Source organism: Schistocerca nitens, chromosome 1 (genome assembly GCF_023898315.1).
Source record: "Schistocerca nitens isolate TAMUIC-IGC-003100 chromosome 1, iqSchNite1.1, whole genome shotgun sequence".
Taxonomy (NCBI): Eukaryota; Metazoa; Arthropoda; class Insecta; order Orthoptera; family Acrididae; genus Schistocerca; species Schistocerca nitens.
In genome coordinates, this window is record NC_064614.1 from 20,126,524 (window position 1) to 20,150,291 (window position 23,768).

The window sequence follows — 23,768 nt, forward strand, 5'->3', positions numbered from 1 at the left end:
AATTCCGTAAAAGTCATAGTGTTTTTTATTTTCTTTGTTCATGATTGCTCAATGGGGTTATTGTAAGCTGTGCTAATAAAATATAAATTATAACTAAGGAGTCCCTTGCTGTTCCATTAAAATGCAAATTATAACTAGGGCGTTCCTTCTTGACTTGGATTTGATACGAATTAATGCTGTTACTAAAGACGCTTCCTAAATGTTGTTGCACACCTCTCAATGTGGCACCACCACTCGTAATTACCGCTATAAATACGGACAGAGATGATTTGCCTACCTCAGCAGAGAGTGCTCCTATTTATACATACATAGAACGTTCTAGCAAATTTGAATATTCCATGAGTTACAGCCAAAACTTTCCAGAAATTACAAATGTATGAGCAAGTCAGCTCGGTAACCCAGCCGACACCAGCCAGTGACTGTAACCAGTACATTACGGCGGACGGTGGTGTGCAGGAGGCAGCGATGTGAAGCACAAAAACCTCAGTCACCATGTGATTAGTTAATTAGGCTTTCAACTGCGTCCCTGCGTCCTTGGATTATTCCAGACAGTGTTTATCAAGACAGGTACAATCAAATCTGAGTACACGTCGTGAAACGGAAGTGTACCTTCGAGGGGTGGTTCTTCCTGCTGCAGTAAACGGTGTACTGTGTGATGAGACCGTTGGGCTGCTCGGGAGGCAGCCACGACACCAGGATGGAGTCTGAAGTCAGCGTCAGAGCCTTCACAGCAGCCGGTGGTCCGGGAACTGCAAGAAACGAGATGAAAACGTTACTAAATCAACAGCTGCCGTAGTGAGTATTAGGATATTAATACAGGCATTCTTAAGAGAACTGAATGCTAATAAAAGGATCATGTGACGAGCGCAGAAAGTTATTACCTTCAGACAAACATTTCTCCGTCAGTATATACTATTACTTCCTCTGATATTCAAAATTTCATAGGGCACAGTTTCGAACCCAGCCACTGTTTGAATTTTGAATAAAAATGGTTATCCAAGACTTCCGGAATAAGGAGAGACTCTCGTACTTGCGAAAGAGGGCAAAGGAACACAATCTTGGCTGTGGGGTGGGAAACTACCCCGAAAAGGCGGAAGGCCATGGAAGCCACTACACGAGGCCTGTAATACAAAGAAACGTCCGATGCGCGACAAGAATACCGAAGTCCCAGCGGTAAACACGAGGTGACTCATTGACGCCGGCCGCGGTGGTCTCGCGGTTCTAGGCGCGCAGTCCGGAACCGTGCGACTGCTACGGTCGTAGGTTCGAATCCTGCCTCGGGCATGGATGTGTGTGATGTCCTTAGGTTAGTTAGGTTTAAGTAGTTCTAAGTTCTAGGGGACTGATGACCACAGCAGTTGAGTCCCATAGTGCTCAGAGCCATTTGAACCATTTTGACTCATTGACAGCGTGATTAATGGGCCATTGTGGGTAGTTTAGGCTTTAGCGTCGGCGATAGCACAGAAGTGGTTGCGGGAATTGTGAACCGTGTTCTCGAAAACATAGGCCGATTGTTCAAGTACTGCACTTGAGACCTCTCATTTCCCATTATGGATCTGCAAGTGTCTGCGGCCCTCGACAACTGAACGGTAACAGGTATTAGGAGAATCAGTAAAACTTCTCGGTTCACGGATGTACACTCGTTTCCGTTTGGCAGCGGGCAGCGTCGTTGAAAAATAATTGTACAGAAGAGAAGATTATGGTTTAGCAGATCTTCTGGTGGAGAAATATTGGGGCAAGAAATCGATCTCACCCTTTTCAATGAAATCAACGCAACGTTTGCCTTCATGGTGTTAAGAACATAATGGAAAAGTTAAATCTGCGGGTATTTATGGAAAACTGAACACTGCTACTATCGTACACGATTTCATTATCTTTACCTTTACGCCTCTTAACACCTCGCTTGTTAAAATGATGATGAAAATTGCCAGCAGCTAAAATATTTTGAAAACAAGCTGCTATGAAAATAATGTAACCAGATAGATAAGTACTTTACGGTCTTTAAATTGTATTCCAACAGATATTATTAATAAATTTCCGTAAAACTGTAAAATTTAAATTAACAGTATCGTATAATGGACACAGCGGTAAAATACGTCAAAATTTAGGTGGTGAGAACGACAATGGCAGGTTGAGGAGAGGGTGGGGTGTGGAGGGTGGAGGTGTAACCACTACAATGGTAAGACGTGAAGAGTGGGTGAGGAAGGTTTTAGTGACACGGTTTCAAATGGTTCAAATGGCTCTGAGCACTATGCGACTTAACTTCTGAGGCCATTAGTCGCCTAGAACTTAGAACTACTTAAACCTAACTAACCTAAGGACATCACACACATCCATGCCCGAGGCAGGATTCGAACCTGCGATCGTAGCGGTCGCTCGTCTCCAGACTGTAGCGCCTAGAACCGCACGGCCACTCGGGCCGGCTGACACTGTTTGATTGGAGAAATCTGAGTGAGGGCTTCGTCCAGGAAAGAACGTCGAACGGCTGCTGATGATTTAAGCTGACAGGATCTAGAACTTTCCCATAAATCTTACTATCAGATGAAGTCGGGTTGTTTCTCGTTGCTACGAGCACTGACTAGCATTTATCAACACGTAAGACATCTAGCAGTCAGTACACGACGTAGAATCATTGTCTAAGCCTTTCTTTGTTTCTTTATAAAAATCCATCGACGACCCGTTCGTGTGGACAAGAAGTGAGGATTTGAGTGTGCTGCTTAACCAATGTGATGAATACAAATTGATGCAGCTAAGACAGTCCGCTCGAAATACGAGTGTGTCCAGAAAGAGCAACTATGTACCCGGGAGAAACTGTGCCGATAGAAACTGAAGAATCACAGCAAATATATAGTTTTCGATCATTTATAGCGGGCAATGTAGTGAATGTTCTGCGTAGTTTTTAAGAATTGTGGCTTCCGTAAATGACATCGAATTATTTTCTTTCTGTTGTGATCGTGAGTCGCTGCCCCTAGACCGTAGACTTCCCTCAAACAGCATAAGTTACGCAGCATGGCCGAAGCGCCAGGCGAAGCGTGTAGGCCAGGAAATCCTAGCGACTCACCGCAGAGGTCGCCAGCAGAGCGGAGCTATAGGGACGAAAATATGGGAACACCGCGAGAAGTGCGTGGTTGAACATAAATGCAGATATTAGGCAAGGCTGTAGGCGGTGCTGTCGTATTTAACTACGAGCGGCACTTGTGCAATGTTGTAACACCGGAAATGCATATCCTCCTATTTCCATGTTTTGTACTATAATTTTTTTTCCTTATTTTGCTACCTGAAGATTTGACATTTCTGTGTCTTTATATATTGTAATTGTTTTACTATTTGCATATATGTATATTTACGCATTTATGTCTATGTATAATTGGTTTGCTTTGTACATACTATTTGTATTTTTACGCTAGGTCTTGCCTAGGGAAAACTATGCTATCGAACGATTACATCGATAGGTCGTGTGGAGAACCAAAGTGTTTAGGGTCTTTGGTAGTGTTAACTCTGCCGCGTGGAGCGCGGGCAGAGCGGAGTCTGGCTGGCGTAGGGCGATGGAGCAGGTGTGCTGTGTGACGCTCCCGCGAGTTGCCGCGCTTCCGGGGTTTGGCAGCATGTAATTGCACTCGACTTGCTATGATAGTTTCTGGCACGGTGTCGCGGACGGGAAGCATTAGCAGGCACACATCAAGAGCCCGTTTCGCCTGGTGACCGTGTCGAGAAGAAGGCGCGCCAACATCCAGCTTCTGCAACAGCTATGGCCGACAATGAGTGATTGTCGCCACCTCCTCGATCGACGACTTCAAACCTTCAAACAACCAACAAGGAAGACTGAAAGCACGTAAAGTTTTAGAACTGTATGTCAGACCTCAGATTTTCAAACTATTCCATTAGCATCACAAAAATACAGCAACTTAGCATGAACCTTTGTTGCTCATTGTCCCAATTGCATTTCCAAGCAGGGTCCCTTCCTTTTTCGAAATGAACTCGAGTGTCGTTGAAATTCAAACGCCAGCATTAAAGTAATATCATTCCAGTTCACTGCTTTAATTTTAAAGTTCAGTTAAAGTATTCATAGCTGGCTACAATATTTAGATTACACAAGCACAAATTAAGAGTGGGAGTTTTGTTACCATATTTTAGGTTACCTGTGACTGCAGGTCAGCTTGGTACGTACTAAATTTTACTATTGTTAATTGTTCAGAATCATTTAATTCAAGTTCAAAATTAAATCTCTTATTTCTAAATTGCGTAGATTCAAGGAGCTTTTGAAATGATTGTTGAGGTAGCGCAAGACTAACCTTATTTTATTGAATTTCGTAGTGCTTCGGAAACAAAGTTCACTATTAATTTCAGTCACTAAATTAACTTTCAATTTTCCGGTTTTATTAATTCTTTTGCTAATTTAAGTCAGAGTGTAGCGATATTTATTACCTCTGACAAGCATTCAGTTTTCACACAACACGTGTCAACCTTCAGTTGCCACGCTTTTAGTGCTAATTTTTTGTGCAGTAACCTTTATTTTCCGTTATTATAGTAGATGTCCATAGGACTGGTAACCGTAATTTTCCCCAAATCTCAAATATCTAATTAACGCCAATTAATTGTTAACGTAACGACCGCACATTTACTTTCTTTATTAACTTTACCCCTTTTCAAAATTAATTTCCACCAGTTTCATTTGCATTTTTCCTTTCATTTAGATGTAACCATTTCCTCCCTCTTTACCGACAGAGTAACTTCGGTGATGTTTGCTTTTCCCAAATTTCCATTAGGTACACGCGGTTTAATTTTTACTGTCATTAAGGTCGATAAGTGATGGAGAGGTTACAATGACCTCAGTGCGTTGAAAGTGTCTGTCGTATTCCCGACAGTCTTCTGTGCACGTGTGAGTGCGTTATGTCAGAACTCAGTGAATTCGAATGTGGGTAAATTGCATGTGCTCGTATAGTGGGTGCTTACGTAACCAAGTAGCCGAAATGTTTGGTGTTTGAAGAGGTATAGCATACACGGAAAGCGGAAAAGCATTGGCCGTTAAGTACAGGGCGGACTAAAGTGTGTAATGAGACGTGAAGGACGGTTATTGAAGAGGATTGTGACGGAAACTAAGAGCACGGCAGCTGAAGAAGCCACTGCACAACTGGATGGCGCTCCTTTGTAAACCCTATCAGCACTAAAACAACAGGAAATTAGCATTATAAGCAGAGAATTGCAGGGTGAGCTTGAATTCCAAAATCACTCGTCAGTGGTACAAATGCCCGTAATGCGAGAAAGTGGACTACGGAGCAATGGGAGATTGTCATTTGGCTGGATGGGCCTGTTTCACCTTATTTTCAGCGTAAGGCCGAGTTTACGTCTCAAGAGTGAAACGCGAGTGGGGCTTCGTGATGATTTGAACAGCCATACTGGGGTATTCGATGAACCCCATTGTTACTCCGGTGCGAAAGATTAATTGACCTGTTTGGCTAATCAGATGCAATGTGATGCTGTTTTCCGCGACGATAGTGCCCTGTTCACACAGCTCGCGTCCTCCACAACTGGTTTTGTGAGCACGTGGCCGTCACAGTCACCACATCTTAGTGCTACCGAGTCTTTGTTGTCCCCTTTGGAGAGAAGGGTGCCTGATCGCTACCCACTTCCATCATCGTTACCCGAAATTGCCACTATTTCGCAAGAAGAACGGTATGAGATTACCTTTAAAACCATACACGACCTGTATTTATCTACTCTAGGACGGCTGGAAGCTGTTTTGAACGCCAACGGGTATACCTTAACGTTTTAGGCTTGGTAATGTGTTGTGGTTTGGGCGTTTCCGTATTTTTTTTCACCCCCTGTAAGTCGCGCTCTGCGGATTTACTATCAGAATGTTCAAGAGTGCGTTCCTGCTACAGTTCCAGCGAGAGCCTGTCGTTGTTCCAGTTCCAGTCGCTGTCGCCACTACTCTTCCAGTTCATCGTAGCTTACCTGTCCGAAGAAGGAGCTGCCGCTGTTCGACAACTCACAACAGTGCCACGGCAATGCTTATGGCAGACAGAAGACTGTCGAGGTCACCAGTTGGACTTATTCTCAGAGCGGGTCTGTCACAGGATAGCATATTGTAACACGATCTCTTAAAACTGAATATTTGTGTGTTGTCGAACAGTAGTTGTGCTTGCATGTATGCAGCTCTGAAATTTGGTTGGGAGCAGAGCCCCTATCAACACTGACGTCAGCTGCACCTTGTATTGTATCGCATTATACTGAAGTGGGGACCTAGGCTTCGTCCCCGCCGGAGCCCACAGTGGTACACAAAGCAGGCTACAGCAGTCCACTCACCCCACTGCCGCCCCACACCGAACCCAGCGTTTTTCTGCGGTTCGGCCCTCATTGTATCCCCCGGGTACGTCTCACACAAGACGAGTGTAACCCCAACGACTGCGTGGTCTACGAGTACGTGAACAAAGTGTTTGCGCAGCAGTCACCCACGTAGTGTAACTGAGGCGGGATAAGGGGAACCAGGCCGCATTCGCCGAGGAAGATGGAAAACCGCCTTAAAAACCATCCACAGACTGGCCGGCTCACCGGACCTCGACACTAGTCCGCCAGGCGGATTCGTGCCGGGGACCGGCACGCTTTCCCGTCCGGGAAGCAGCGCGTTAGACCGCACGACTAACCGGGCGGGCCAACTACACCTTACTGTTCGTTTTCATCGTTCACTTTCAATGGAACCATATGATATACCTTTTCCGTGGCTTTGGAAAAAAGCGTTCGAAGAGGACTTCAACGGGATGCTATGTATGAAACCTAACAGTGGAAAGATAACAGCGAGCAAAAGAAGAGGTTCAACAAACGTCACCGCTTCTGTGCAAAATGTAAGCAAAGATGTAACTAGGCTAATTTCCGTATGTTGATTATTACGACTATCACGTTAAGAACTCAAAATTTTGACCCTGAAAACTGATATATGTTAGAAAGCGGTTCTGGATAGGAAACTCTACATTTTGCATAGAACAGTGTCGTGACATAGGGAGTCGTCGGTTTTCCCTTGTAAACCTTTTATTTTTCCCTCAGAGGAAAGTCCAGAGGTGTTTAGTCTGGTAGCCTGTGGGCCATTTTGTGTTTCCCGAGCTGCTGATCCAATATTCTGGAAGTTCTCTGTTAAGAGACTCTGTAATCATCCGGGTAGCAAGGGCGAGATGTTCTTTATATTGGTACCACTCGCATTCCTTCATGTCCGCTAGCATGTCTTCCAATAACTGCGGCAACATATCCTTTAGGAGCTGCAGATATTTGTGGTCATTCAGATGGACCGATGATAAAATTCTTGAAAAGCTTTGGCAGAACAGTGTCGTTTGCTGATCTACTCCTCTCAGTCGGCGTGGATTTTCAACCGACTAGCACTGCATACGGCCATCGCCGATGTTTCTTGAGCAGTACTTCATCCGTAAACAAAATCTTGCATAGGAGAGCCCGCATCATCTTGCAGTTTGGGTAGATTCCATTAGGAGAGTTCTAACCGATATGCAAAATCTTTGCCACGTGCTTTTGAGGAAGTTACGTCTGTCTACAACTAATACGTAGGAATTACGATTTCGCAGAACACTTATTTGGTTGATCCCACGTGTGGATTCTATTTTATCGCTGCTAAAATTTTAGTTGCATCTCTCATCAGTTGCCGTTCTTTTTCGTTGGCGTACTTTATTCTTCACACTTGCAGATTCTTAAAAAAAGTTTAATAACGGTTGCTAGTACAGGTCGTGATGGATTTGTACGAACAGGAGCCTTTGGTCATACAATTGCAGCGCTACTATGACAGTTCAGCGACATTCTCCACAACTACTTCGACTGTCGCATATGCAGTGAAGTACGAATAGCGTCAGGAGCATGTAGCTTGATTGCAGCAGCATAGCACAAACTAAAGGGCTTCTTGCTCGCAGGTAAACCCAAGAACTGGATCTGAATCGCGCGTTTGGTAACATCTGGTACACTGCAGGCGTTTGATGATCTCTTGTCCTGACAGCACGACATTTGTTTGCGACGCTGCTATATTGTTACTATTGATTGGCGACTCCATGTTGTCTTGTGCACTACGACCAGATAACAGGTATACTTGAAAAAAGAGACAGCATTGGTCGCATATTTTTTACTATTGCAAAATCGATTTTCTGTCACTGAGTGACCATCTTCAGTACTATATTGTATAACTTAAATTGGGATGCACTGTTGTCACTAAGCTTACGGCAATCACATAGCATGTGACAACAGTGACAACAGTGCATCCCAATTTAAGTTATACAATATAGCACTGAAGATGGTCACTCAGTGACAGAAAATCGATTTTGCAATAGTAAAAAATATGCGACCAATGCTGTCTCTTTTTTCAAGTGTATTGTTACTATTTGATACATGTTATGACACTGAAGAACTCTTTAAAGGCTCTTTCCAAGGCTACAGAAAGAACTGTATGTTTAATGAAAGACGGTGATAGCTGGCTTCACAAATGGCTCTGAGCACTATGAGACTCAACTGCTGTGGTCATTAGTCCCCTAGAACTTAGAACTACTTAAACCTAACTAACCTAAGGACATCACACATATCCATGCCCGAGGCAGGATTCGAACCTGCGACCGTAGCGATCGCTCGGCTTCAGACTGTAGCGCCTAGAACCGCTCGGCCACTCCGGCCGGCCTGGCTTCACAGTTTGACAACAATAGACCATAATAATACAATAAAAAAATACGACGCCCAAGAAGGAGTTGTCAGAATGGGACGGAAATAGGTAGAAGTAATGCAAATGTATATATAGATAAACAAATGGTTACAGTTTCAAAGAAATTGGATAATTTTAGCAAGAGAATGGGCAGCACAAATTGAGCTGGTCAATCAGCTGTCATTCTCTTTATTTCATGAATGGCTGTACATTTTCAGCCTTAGGCCATTTAACGGAATCATCATACATTGGATACATTAGTGTGGTTTGTGATTTTTAACATAGGAGTAAGTCATGCTCTAGATATACTAGGCGCAAAATAACTTACTTTATGAACGATTCTTTAGTAGTATATTATGCCATGTACGTCTTTGTTCCTATGACTGCACGTAGCAGTCATAAAATAAATTAGAAAAGGTTTTTCGCTATTTTAGGAGCATGTTACTTTCGAGCAGTTGTTGCTAAGTTCTTATACATAAGGTCTTATTCTTATACATAAGGTCGATGTTGTTAATGTTCTTACGCTAGGAAGATTATACACACACCAAAAAAAGTTTTGCATCACTTCGGTTTCCAGAATTCCATAAGATAGACGTTGACTGTGGATATTGTATCACAGACACAGTCACTTTGACTGTTCAGAGATGTCACCAAACTCGCCCAAAGACTATTAGACGACAGCTGACCAGTTCCATTCATTCCACCAGGAACGAGGTACGCGGCTCGTGTTGTCTGTAGTTCAACCATGTCTAGACGGTCAATACCGCAGTTCGATAGCGTCCGCATTGTTACTTTGTGCCAGGAAGAGCTCTCAACAAGGGAAGTGTCCAGGCGGCTGGGAGTGCTGCTACCTACGGATTACGGCTCGGAGGAACCCTGACAGCAACGCCATCATGTTGAATAATGTTTTTCGTCCAGCCACAGGACGTCGTGTTACGACTTAAACTGTGCGCAATGGGCTGCATGATGCGGAACTTCACTCCCGACGACCATGGCGAGGTCCATATTTGCAAGCACGACACCATGCAGCGCGGTACAGATGGGCCCAACAACATGCCGAATGGACCGCTCAGGATTGTCATCATGTTCTCTCCAGCGATGAGTGTCGCAGTTGCCTTCAACCAGACAATCGTCGGAGACGTGTTTGGAAGCAACGCGGCCAAGCTGAACGCCTTAGACACACTGTCCAGCGAGTGCAGCAAGATGGAGGTTCCCTGCTGTTTTGGGGTGGCATTATGTGGGGCCGACGTACGCCGCTGGTGGTCATAAAAGGCGCCGTAAGGGCTATGGGATACGTGAATACCATCCTCCGACCGATAGTGCAACCATATGCAGCATATTGCAGAGGCATTCGTCTTCATGGACGACAATTCGCGCCCATATCTGCACATCTTGTGAATGATTTCCTTCACGGTAACGACATCGCTCGCCTAGAGTGGCCAGCATGTTCTCCAGACATGAGCTCTATCGAACATGCCAGGGATAGGTTGAAAGGACTGTTTATGGATGATGTGACCCACCAACCGCTCTGAGGGATCTACGTCGAATCGCCGTTGAGGAGTGGGACAATCTGGACCAACAGTGCCCTGATGAACTTGTGGATAGTATGCCACGACGAATACAGGTATGCATTAATGCAAGAGGACGTGCTACTGGGTATTAGAGGTACCAGTGAGTACAGAAATCTGGGCTACCACCTCTGAAGATCTCGCTCTATGGTGATACAACACGCAATGTGTTTTTTTCATGAGTAATAAAAAATGGAGGGAATGATGTTTATATTGACCTGTATTGCTATTTTCTGTACTGATTCCGGAGCTCTCGGTACCGAGGTGCTGCAAAACTTTTTTTTGATGTGTGTAATTATTTTACAGTAATTTAATAATTAACCTATATGTGTCTTTACTCTCAATTATATTTAATAATCGTGCAAAAAAAAATGGCTCTCAGCGCTATGGGACTTAACTTCTGAGGTCATCAGTCCCCTAGAACTTAGAACTACTTAAACCTAACTAACCTAAGGACATCACACACACCCATGCCCGAGGCACTATTCGAACCTCCCACCGTAGCGGTCGCGCGGTTTCAGACTGTAGCGCCTAGAACCGTTCGTCCACCACGGCCGGCAATTATCACTGGCGTAAATATGACTGTATGAAATTTCTTCAAAATAACTTTTAACATGTTTTCTGTTATTGTGGAAGCACATCATTTTTGAATAGTTGTTATAAAGATCCTGTATATAACACGTCGAGCACAATAATGTAATGAAACAGTACTGAAAATATGACAGTTGAGTAAAAACTGCTTTATAATTGCGTAATCTTTCGCATTACAATCATATTTATTAATGAGCGTAGCGATAATTATACATTCTATGGTTCCGTGATGCTTCGTCGTAGAACTGGTAAAAATTTGTCTAGGAATTTTCCACTTCGCAGGTCTTTTTGTTGATTAAAAACTCTGTCCGACTGGTCTTTTAGATGGATGTAAATTTCAATTTCTTCCACTACGTCCATGATTTTTCCTTTCTATAACTTACGTAATATTTGAAGTGCTTCATCTATATTAGGTACCCTGTGTCTGGCGTCTTTCAAGTGTGCAGCAAAGGTGGACGGGTTGCTATCGCTTATTGTCGTGTGTTGTTTAAACTGCGTACTAACCCTCCTTCCTGTTTGTCCGGTATAAAAATATGAGGAGTGTTCGCAGTTAATTTTGTTGATTCCTGACTGCGAAAATGATCTGAATTACTTGGTATGTGTCTCATTAATCGTTATAGATTGTCAGTGCTCCTGTACCTACTGTATAATTTTGTGTTCTTGAAACATCCAGTAATTTTGTCGGGAACAATAACTAGATATAGCCATACAAGAACTTTATTTTTCTGTTCTTCATTTGTGTCACTGATTGAAGTTATTTCATCTAGGGATTGGCATGTGTTTGATCGGTTTTCTTTTTGAATAACGTATCCACTTGGTTTTAGGATAACCGCTATTTTTAGCCATGTTTCGGAGAAGATCTCGTTCTTTCTCAAATTTTTTTCTTTTCCAGCGGCAAGTTCATCAATCCGTTTATCATAGAATGAAAATATACGAGTTTGTGTGCTCCAGGGTGGCGTGATTGGTTGTGGATAATTATGTCTGTTGTCTTTCGTTTACGAAATATATCGAATGTGTGTTCTCGTTTGAAATTTTTAAATCCAAAAAAACAGAAGATAGTTCTACTCCAGTCAGTGAGATTCCTGGCTGACTGTCGTTCACCATACGGCCGAGAACCAGGAGGGAAGGTCTGGGTTGTCATCCACGGCTTCCTTAAAACACGGTGGTACGTAGACGGTATTGCAAGCCACTTTTTGTTGCCCTTCTTGGCAAGTCATCATGAGCTTACATTTCAGCAAGATAACGCTCTTCCGCACATGCTGCGAGTTTCTACTGATTGTCTTCGTGCTTGGCAAACCCTAACAAGGTCGCCGAATCTGTCACCAATTGAGAATTGATCACATAACTAATGAGGAGGTATTGCATAGAATTGGGGAGAAGAGAAATTTGTGGCACAACTTGACTGGAAGAAGGGATCGGTTGGTAGGAGATGTTCAGAGGTCTCAAGGGATCACCAATTTAGTATTGGAGGGCAGCGTGGAGGGTAAAAATCGTAGAGGGAGACCAATAGATGAATACACTAAGCAGAATCAGAAGTATCTAGGTTGCATTAGGTACTGGGAGATGAAGAAGCTTGCACAGGATAGAGTAGCATGGAGAGCTGCATCAAACCAGTCTCAGGACTGAAGACCACAACAACAACAAATCAAAAATGAATTTTCATTTAAATAATTATTTTCTACTTTTTAACTATTAAATATAAAAACTATTAAATATAAGGAGAATTATTGAATTGTTAACCTACCATCCTGTTCCGTCGAGCAGAAAACAGCGTGGCTCATGACGCCGTCTCCAACATTTGTGAACGCCAGCAACCTCAGTGAGTAGTTTGTGAACTTGAGAAGGCCATGCAGGTAGGTTTCCAAATTGGGCGTCCTCTTCACTTCACTTCCTACCGTTCGAAGATCTGAAAGTATTTAATTGGAATTCAGGTACTGGGATGTACTCCAGTAGAATTGTTGATGCAGGACAGCATTTGAGATAATAGTTACTGCGTGAGTTGTACAGGATGGTTATAATTAAACTTTCGCTGCAAGAGCCAGAGTAGAGGATACCCAACTTTGTAGGAATGGTGTTCAGACTGTGCGTTGCAGGATTAGCATTGTTAGTAGTGTTGGTGTCAGGACTTGCCGTCAGGCGCCGATGCTGGTTACGGAAAGGTAGAACTCGGTCTCCATGGACCAAAGGTATGTTGTGTGAATGTCACAAGGTGCTGTGAGCTGCTTCTGCAACATGTGATCCCTGCTCTACGGAAAGGGGAGCTTTGGACTCAATTGCTCAACTGTTTTGCTGCATGATGGAGCTCCACCTCAAGTTGCTCGCTTAGTCACTCCGTAACACATTTGTGGAAAAGCGAATCATTGGCTGATCGTTGTATACAGCGTGCCCACCTAGATCACTAGATCTGAACCCGTGTGATTTCTGGGTGTGCGGTTACCTGAAGGACAGGGTTTGTCAACAGGACACTAACACGTGTTTGAGGTTGAAGATGAGCATAGGAAGGGAGGTGGCTAGCATCCCATCCAAGATGTTTCGGGGAGCAGTATGCGATTAACAAATGTTAATCTCACATGTGGAAACTAAAATGAATTATTTCAGTGGTTTATTTGTCTTTTGTATTGCGCATGTCCTTGCAAGCGTTTCCACAAAGTCTCATTGTCCTATGATCAAACGTTTTTCATGTGGTCCCTCTCAAGTAGCGAAAGTTTAATTATAACCACTCTACACTCATGATCCAAAACATTATGACCAACTTCTTAGCAGCTTGTTTGTCCGTCTTTGAAATGAAATACATAACTGTTTCTGCGTATGAGGGAACCGACGGTTTGCTGGTAGGTTTGTGGAGGTATATGGTCATGTAATTCGGGTAAATAATGGGCCGCTGATTTGCGTAATGTCGCACGATAGCGACCCATATGGGATCCACAGGATTTACATAAGGCGAATTTGGTCACCGGGACATCATCGGTAGTTCATTAACTTGCTTCTAAAACCACTGTAACACGGTTCTGGCTCGGAGACACGGACAATTATACTGCTGAAAGATGACACCGCTCGCGGGGAAGGCATCAAACATGAAGGGATGACTCGCATGCGGGAGGACGACGGTTCAATCCCTCGTCGGGCCATGCTGATTTAGGTTTCCCGTGATTTACCGAAATCGTTCCAGGTAAATGCCAGGATGGTTCCTTTCAAAGGGCACGGCCGACTTCCTTCCCCATCCTTCCCTAATCCGATGAGACCGATGACCTCGCCGTCTGGTCTCCTCCCCCAAAACAACCCATACGACCATCGGACTAGTGTAGCAAAAATGTGATTCATCCGAATAACCGAAACTTTTCCATTGATCGACGGTCGAATCCCGATGGTCCCATGCCCACTGCAATCGTAATTCACGATGTCATTGGGTCAATATATGAACACGTGGGGGTGGTCTGCTGCGGAGCTCCATGTTCAACAGTGTACGATGAACGTGGTGATCCGGAAAACTTGTGCGTGCTCCAGCATTTCGCTCTTTCAGTAGAGATGCCACGGATCACCGCCTGTCTCCGAAACCCACGTTTTGTGAAGAGTCGTGGACGTCCAATCATTACGCGCCTAGTGGTAGTTTCACTGTCCTTCTACCTTTTTCCGTAGATGCTCCCTACGGTTTTCGAAATACTCGTTCAAAGGCTTCGTGTAATAATAATCTAACCTTTGACAAAGTCGCTTATCTCAATGGGTTTCCATATTTGCAGCCCATATCCTCACCAGAGTGAGGCCATTAAAATTGCTACACCAAGAAGAAATGCAGATGATGAAAGGGTATTCATTGGACAAATATATTATTTTAGAACTGACATTTGATTACATATTTACGCAGTTTGGGTGCATAGGTCCTGAGAAATCAGTACCCAGAACAACCACCTCTGGCCGTAATAACGGCCTTGATACGCCTCGGCATTGAGTCAAATAGAGCTTGGATGACGTGTACAGGTACAGCTGCCCTCGCAGCTTCAACACGATACCACTGTTCATAAAGAGTAGTGAGTGGCGTATTGTGACGAGCCAGTTGCTCGGCCACCATTGACCAAACATTTTCAATTGGTGAGAGATCTGAAGAATGTGCTGGCCAGGGCAGCAGTCGAACATGTTCTGTATCCAGAAAGGCTCGTACAGGACCTGCAACATGCGGTCGTGCATTATCCTGCTGAAATGTAGGGTTTCGCAGGGATCGAATGAAGGGTAGAGCCACGGGTCGTAACACATCTGAAATGTAACGTCCACTGTTCAAAGTGCCGTCAATGCGAACAAGAGGTGACCGACACGTGTAACCAATGGCACCCCACACCATCACGCCGGGTGATACGCCAGAATGGCGATGAAGAATACACGCTTCCAATGTGCGTTCACCACGAAGTCGCCAAACACGGATGCGACCATCATGATGCTGTAAACAGAACCTGGTTTCATCCAAAAAAATGACGTTTTGACATTCCTGCACCCAGGTTCGTCGTTGAGTACACCATCGCAGGCGTTCCTGTGGTGTGATGCAGCGTCAAGGGTAACTGCAGCCGTGGTCTCCGAGCTGATAGTCCATGCTGCTGCAAACGTCGTGGAACTGTTCGTGCAGATGGTTGTTGTCTTGCGAACGTCCCCATATGTTGACTCAGGGATCGAGACGTGGCTGCACGATCCGTTACAGCCATGCGGATAAGATGCCTGTCATCTGGAATGCTAGTGATACGAGGACGCTGGGATCCAGCACGGCGTTCCGTATTACCCTCCTGAACCTACCGATTCCATATTCTGTTAACAGTCATTGGATCTCGACCAACGCGAGCAGCAATGTCGCGATACGATAAACGGCAATTGCGATAGGCTACAATCCGACCTTTATCAAAGTCGGAAACGCCTCCTCACACGACACATCACAACAACGTTTCACCAGGCAACGCCGGTCAACCGCTGTTTGAGTATGAGAAATCGGTGGGAAACTTTCCTCATGTCAGCACGTTGTAGGTGTCGCCACCGGCACCAACCTTGTGTGAATGCTCTGAAAAGCTAATCATTTGCATATCACGGCATCTTCTTCTTGTCGGTTAAATTTCGCGTCTGTAGCACGTCATCTTCGTGGTGTAGCAATTTTAATGACCTGTAGTGTACTTTTGTTACCGTATCATGTGCCCGCAACGCCAACAGGCGGCATCTAAAGTCGCGTTGGGCTGTGGTCATAATGTTTTGACGTATCAGTGTATATAGCTCGAGGTACACGAATTATTCTGAGGTATGGAATACAGCAAAGCTTGACACCTGACGATAGAAATTAACATTTACAAATAATGTACGCTCATCGTTATGCTGGTTGTTGGCCGAAATGGAGTACATTGTAAAGGACCTACACCAAAGACCCGTCATATTGTGACCACTGGTCACCGTGAGACTGAATGGCGCCGGATTGACGTTGCGGACACGTAACGCAATAAGGAAAGTACGTAATGGGAGCACAGACGAGTGGCGGCTCAACCTAGCGACGATACGAGGGCATCCGCGGGCGTAAGCGGCTTTGACAAAAGGTGGATTGTAATGACCCATCGCCTGAGACAAAGCTAGTCGAAAACGCCGAAGCTGGTCGGCTATTTTCGTGCTACTGTCGTGAGTATCTATGGAAAGTGGTCGAAAGGCGGTGGAACCACGAGCGGCGACAAGGTGCTGGGCGAGAATGCCTCATTACAGAAGTTGAAAGTTGGAGGCTTGCCTGAAGCAGAGATGACGAATGGGTACAATGCTAGTGCAGGCGCAAGTGTTTCGGAGCACACCGTTTGGCGTATATTGCCGAATAGGAGATTCGCAGCAGAGGATCCCCATGTTAACCTAACAGTCGGCACTGGACTCCAGTGGGCAAGGAATCATCGGGATTGGACTTTGCATTGTTGCATCAATCACTTTCCACGTTACACCAAGTCGATAATCGTGATCGGATACGCCGTCATCCAAGCGAACGGCTGCCCGAATCTTACGCAACGCCACGCCACAGACTGAGGCCGTTGGAGACAGTGTTATGCTATGAAGGATATTCATCTGGGCTTCCATGGGACTGCGGTAGTAATCGCAGGCACCATGTCTCCTGTGCACTACTTGAAAATTATACGGACCACCCACACCCCATCGTATTTGAAGTTTGCCCCGATGTCTTCTCCGGCAGCCATACCATCGTCCAACAGGATAAATGTCCATGCCACAAGGCCATAAGACTGTTACAGTGGTTTAAGATACCTGGTAATGAACTCTCACTGACGTCTTTATTTGATCTGAGAGACTGTCGGTCGCCAGGTAAGCGCCCCCAAATCTCCGTCTATAATTTCCTGGAATTGCGTGATTTGTCATTTGTTGCAACAAACCTTCGGGAACCTAGCAACGAACTGTCGAATCCACATCACATGAAATCGCTGCTGTATTGAGGGCCGAACGTGGACCACCAAGCTGTTAAGCATATGTTCAGAACGTTTTGGATCACGATTGTATAGGCAGGGCCATTTCAAACTCACATTACTATATTTATTGTTTGGGTTCAATGATAAACCCAAAAGAAATGATTTTATTTTAAAGTGAAACCAAACATACGTAATTACGAGGAAAGAAATAAAAAAACTAAAAAGCAGAGATTTTTAATTTTAGCTCTTATTGTCGTCGGAATTTCAGCGACTAAAAAGATTAATTAATACTGACGCAGTCCAAATCACTTGTTTATTATAATTTTTTCTGGTAATCGGTTTCATCTTTCCCATCTTTAGGCCGAAATGTTATTGCGGTGGTAATTCAGGAAGGAACGGAAGAACAGTGCCCTATACAGGACGCGACTCAATTACCAAAACGAAACAGCTGATCTGAAAATGGCGATGGCGAAACAAAATAATGAAAAAATGACTTGCAATATCCCAAGAGTACTGTAAACACTGAGGTTTTATGAACAGCTCGAAATATTCAGAAAACTGATAAAACTAACAGTCTTCATTCAGTACCTGTAAATATAAATAAAAAGTTATGACAACAATGAATGATTAACAAGTAGCAATGGATCTCCAGAAAGAAGGCAAGTGGTTTTGAAAGACTATGACACATGTTAAATTAGTAATGTTGTGGGTACATGAGTAACAACAGTTAATTTAGAACATTTTGTACTGACATTACTACGAAACGCAACTCCTGTAACTCTTCACAATAGAAAATAAATACCACACGTGGAGGTAGAAGTAGTTGACAGAAATATTGAGAGGTATAATGTTTTTGATATATGTTTCATAAATTTAAAAGCTTGCTACAACGTTTCTGTAGTGAAAGTTACATAAGTACAGAATACATTTAATATATCATGTTAGCAATCACACTACATTGATAAATAATTCTAGAAGCAGTATTAGACACAGGTGATAAACAGTGTAGCTTACTGTGATCAGTAACAACAGGCCTGTATATGACTTTGTATCCACGTATGATGCCGCCATGATTTTGGGGAGGTGGTGGTGACCAGCTGACCTTGACGCTTTGCGACGAGAGCGCAGAACAGGTTATGTTCTCCGGGGAAGCTTCTGGAACTAGAAGATGGAAGGAGGTACTCCTGTCATAATCTCTTATATCGATTTTCACAATATGACATGTAACATAAATCCTGAAATCACAACTTAACAGTAATTTCACGAGAACAACTGGTATCAGTAAGATGTACTTGAGTAAAATCTTTGTACAGAGTGACACTTGGAAGTCGCAACACCCCTTTATTTCGAGAACGGCACAAGATATCGAAGCGCAAAGCCACATGGTTAATATAAGCTGGTTAATAGAAGGTTTAATCAAAAACATTCATCCGATTTCTCATCTTTCACACGAATAAATATAGAAACTTGACATAAGTTTGAACTTGAGCTTCGAATAAGTTTTTGCATAGCGGGTGCCACATACACAAATTTATTGAAAGGCAGCTCCATTTTCACCATAAGAAGCAAATGACTGTAATTTTTAATACGGCCAAGGTAAAATGGAATTGTTTCTTAAGCTTCGAAAACAAAAGCTAAACTTGACGCGAGTTTTAGGTTTCCGGTTCGTCTGGATGACGATTGAGGCCTCCCGTGCAACTACCTCGCTTGCTCTCTGGTTCATTAGCGAATATGCGTTGAGTCGAGACGACGAAAACACAGTAAGAAAAAGCGTTTTGCACTCTCTGTCTCAACAAGTGAGATTCAGTTGCAACTGTGCGACGCTATTTCCGTGCGGCATTGCACCTCTCCCAGCTCAAAGGATGTTGCGATAGCGCCAGCAGTTTCAAGATTGGTTGTTTCTATAGGGAGAACTCAACAGGTCGCCATTTCGCACCTAGTCCACACCAGTCTATTCGTCGTGCCGGCTCATTCCTCATGAGTATATTTCGCTTGTTTTGTGTCAATATTTATTCTTAGACTCACACAGGATTCAGCTGCTACAAGCAATTCATGATGGTGATTCACAACAATGTATAGAGTTCTGAAAATCCATTCGGGACTAGGAGATGGAACATAACAGTTTCAGTTCACGTTTAGTTTTAAGGCATGAGACTTGATATGTAATTTAAGTAATCTATTATCGAAGCAAAGTTGATCGCAACACCTTGCAAGAGACTCTTTGATCCTCACCTTCGTAAATTCTGTTTCTATCACACGCAAGACTTGTCTCTAATATCGACACAACATTATTGACTATTTGCTGATTTCCTAGATACCAGAGAAACTTTCAGGAACTGTGTTTTCAGGTCCCTGTAAGAAATCTGCATTTCAGATATTGAAACCAGCTTAATCCGTATCGTCATATCTTCCGACCATAAATCGAAGCTCTGTAGCAACTAAAGGTAACTGTAGGATAATATCTTTAAGCAAATTAGAAAATAATATCATTTAAAGACACAGGAATATGCTATGAAATATTAAAATCCTTCAAACGATGTTTTCAAATACGTACGTCATTCAACTGATGTTAAAGGACAAAGGACACTGTTTTACACCTACAACTGGATACCAAACGTATCAGGTGAACTGACATTAAAAAATATTAATCTCAATATTAAATAATCAAAGAATTTGGAAATTTCGTTGTCTAAAATCTAAGACCAAGTACAATAAATACTTTAAGATGAGAAACTTCAAACAACATGTTACAGTCATTTTTACATTTCCTAAAAACTATAATCGTTTTATTTCAGTATGTTGGTGAACGATGTATGAAAATAATAGATGACTCAAATATGGTTGCTGTCACATTAATGTACAATACGATTACTGCAATATACACACCACTCTTTTACGTAAAAAGTAATATAAATTGAAATAGTACTAACCATAAGGCAGCTCACTTATAATATGAAGAACATACACTGACGGAAAAAAAGTCCCAACACCAAGAAGCAGTTGTGCGAGATAAACGAAAGTTGTTATGCGTATTGCCGGCCGGGGTGACCGTGCGGTTCTAGGCGCGACAGTCTGGAACCGTGTGACCGCTACGTCGCAGGTTCGAATCCTGCCTCGGGCATGGATGTGTGTGATGTCCTTGGGTTCGTTAGGTTTAAGTAGTTCTAAGTTCTAGGCGACTGATGACTTCAGCAGTTAAGTCGCATAGTGCTCAGAGCCATTTGAACCAATTTTTTGTTATGCGTATTGCTATCTCTGAAAAACGACATCTGTTCAAATTTCACGCAAACTGATTACGAGTGGCGCTAGTAGCTTTCTTTCTTTCTTTTCCGTGTCGAGATCAAATTTTATTTTTCCAATAGTTAGCCAACGCTACGGCTTTGTAGTTGGCTTGTAGCAGGTCACTAAAAGTGCAGGGCTGCGGCAGTAGTCGACACATGAGCAGATGTGCCTCGTCTTGTACCTCTCTGCATCCGCAAAGAACGTCGTAGCGCTAGTAGCGCCCCGCTATGACGTTACACATCAGGTTTGTTTTAAATACACACTGTAATGGTCGTGAGCTGTAGTTACCTTTGAGATTGTTGGATGAGATTGTTTGACGCTAGTCAAGAATGCCTTTGAGGCAAAGACGCCATTATCAGCACCTCACTGAATTTGAATGATGTCCTGTAAAGGGTTAAGAGAAGCTGGATGTTTCTTCCGCGATGTTGCTGAAAGACGTGGCTGGCAGCGGTAGTCGCGGGGAGGTACGGTCGCAAGAAGACGGGACGCAGTGGCCACGTGGCACTACGGAAACGTAAGGCCGTCGTGTCTGACGTACGACTGTGGTGCACAGCACTACGTCTGCAGCAGAAATCTGAGCTGCATTTGGCACAACAGTGAGACAACGAGCTGTTACAAATCGGTTACTTCGAGGATAGCTCCGAGCCAGAGACCGTGTACTGTGCATTCCACTGATCCCAAACCACCGCCAATTGTGACTTGAGTGGTGTAATACGAGAGCTCATTAAGGGAAATGCCGGAGGTCTGTTGTGTTACCTAATGAAGGTTGGTTCTGCCTCGGTGCCAGTGATGGCCGCGTGTTGGTTAGAAGGAGGCCAGGTGAGCGCGTGCAGCCAACCTGTCTGGGTGCTAGACCCACTGGACCCACACCTGGAGTTATGGTCTGGGGTGCCACTTCGTATGACCGCAGGGACACTCTCATGGTTATCCCACTCACTCTGCCTGAGAATCTGTATGCCAATCTGGTGATTCGACCTGCTGTGCTGCCATTCATGAACAGTCTTCCAGAGAGTGTTTTCCAACAGGATAACGCTCGCCCACATACCGCTGTTGTAACCCAACATGCTCTACAGAGTGTCGACGTTTTGCCTTGGCCTGCTCGATTACCAAATCTGTCGCCAGTCAAGCACGTATGGGACGTCATCTACATCTACATCCATACTCCACAAGCCACCTGACGATGTGTGGCGGAGGGTACTTCGAGTACCTCTATCGGTTCTCCCTTCTATTCCAGTCTCGTATTGTTCGTGGAAAGAAAGATTGTCGGTATGCCTCTGTGTGGGCTTTAATCTCTCTGATTTTATCCTCATGGTCTCTTCGCGAGATATACGTAGGAGGGAGCAATATGCTGCTTGACTCCTCGGTGAAGGTATGTTCTCGAAACTTCAACAAAAGCCCGTACCGAGCTACTGGACGTCTCTCTTGCTGAGTCTTCCACTGGAGTTTATCTATCATCTCCGTCATCGGACGACAACTCCAGTGTCATCCAAGCAGCATTAACGGCCCCTATACTGACCGACTAAGTGCAACAGGCGTGGAACTCTACCCCACATACTGACATCGGACACCTGTAAGACGCAGTGCATCCACATATGCACGTTTGCATTCAACATTCTACCGGTTACCCCGTTATTACTTTAAGAGTATTTCACATTTGAAATGGCTTTTCTCGCACTTACGTTAACCTGTGATCTTGCATCATTAATCACTTCCTAGACAAATGTAGTCCTGAAAATTCATTACTCTACACTGACTATTTCTAGATGTTCGGTTCAAATGGCTCTGAGCACTATGGGACTTAACATATTAGGTCATCAGTCCCCTAGAACTTAGAACTACTTAAACCTAACTAACCTAAGGACATCACACACATCCATGCCCGAGGCAGGATTCGAACCTGCGACCGTAGCAGTCCCGCGGTTCCGGACTGCAGCGCCTAGAACCGCACGGCCACCGCGGCCGGCTCTAGATGTTCGGATTTTTTCCGTCAGTGTATTTATAGTTTGTTTTTGTGACCTCACATTCCCCAAATTGGTGGGGAGAGCAGGTCTATAAATAGATTCCAACTGTGGTTCAGGGTGAAATTAAATTTACGTAGGTGCTAATATCTACAATTAGTGTATTTTTTGTGACTGTCTGCCAATATTAATTTGGAACCGTGAAATAACATGGCCTATGTTTGTCACTGTGGATCTTGTGGAGTAATTTCTGTAAACTGTGTCTTCTAATAAACCACGTACTATGAATGAATTTTTCTGCTTATTAAAAACGTGGAACGTAAGACCGATACCACAGGTGAACCCAGGAACCAAAGTCCTGGAACGGTCTGCACCCGAAATAGGTGTAATTTATCGTTTGTAATGGTACTTGAATTACGTAACCATTACGGCACCTCACCTCAACCTCTCGATACCAGTAATATTCTACTGTGTTTCTGTAAAATAGTTGACATATTTCTGTGAACATTCAGATTTGATTTCATTAATGTAGGGGTACTTCGATATGTATATATTGCAATGATATTATTCTTATGTGTAGTGTAGTCTTTCTTTTGTGACTATGATCATTGACGTACTTGTAACTCTGATTTTTGGGCGCGTAAGCCGTTATTAGAGAGTCAAGCTTTGGTCGTCATGTTAAAAAGGCGCAAATTGTAGTCAGTTTATGAAATGTGAACTTTAACAATGAGGAAGATATTTTCAAGTATGTTTTATATTGTGAAGTGATGTTTTGGAACGAGTTACGTGATATTGCAACAAAAGTAATGAAAAAAAAGTGTAACTTAAATTCGGAGTGCTGATTACTTTTTTACATCACCATTGTTCTAACTTGCAAAAGTTTAATCTTCAAGAATGGTTTATGAAACACATCTATAAAACTTTTGAATATCGCAGAATAACACCTAGGCCTCTTTGCATCCGAACTTGGAATCATCACTATCTAGATTTCCGACGATTGAGCCATGAGTTCACAACGAGACCAGCGTGGGAAACACGAAAAGATGAGTGCCTAGTTTATCCATTATTTCAAGAAATGACTTTATTAACTGTGCTCTAATGACACCTGCCACATAATATAACTTCGTTGTTTCCCGAAAATGCAATATTTAGCAGCGTGAGCAACACTACAATCATAATTATTTTTTGACCTTTGTTGTGGTAAGGTTGTTAGACGTTGTAATCAATGAGATCCATTATATGAATATTGGGTGTCATTTAATTTATGGGAACTCAG

The 23,768-nt window shown here is 43.6% G+C and overlaps 1 protein-coding gene across 1 annotated transcript in view; it reads right to left on the bottom strand.

Moving 5' to 3' along the window:
- LOC126251767 (Down syndrome cell adhesion molecule-like protein Dscam2) overlaps nucleotides 1–23,768 on the bottom strand; it is a gene marked incomplete at its 5' end in the record, with an annotated part of 377,821 nt that overhangs the window by 80,204 nt on the left and 273,849 nt on the right. Inside the window, 3 exons of the mRNA XM_049952392.1 lie at nucleotides 610–749; nucleotides 12,584–12,745; nucleotides 18,267–18,413. Coding sequence (XP_049808349.1) covers nucleotides 610–749; nucleotides 12,584–12,745; nucleotides 18,267–18,413 — 449 coding nt within the window. The remainder of the gene's footprint in view (nucleotides 1–609; nucleotides 750–12,583; nucleotides 12,746–18,266; nucleotides 18,414–23,768) is intronic.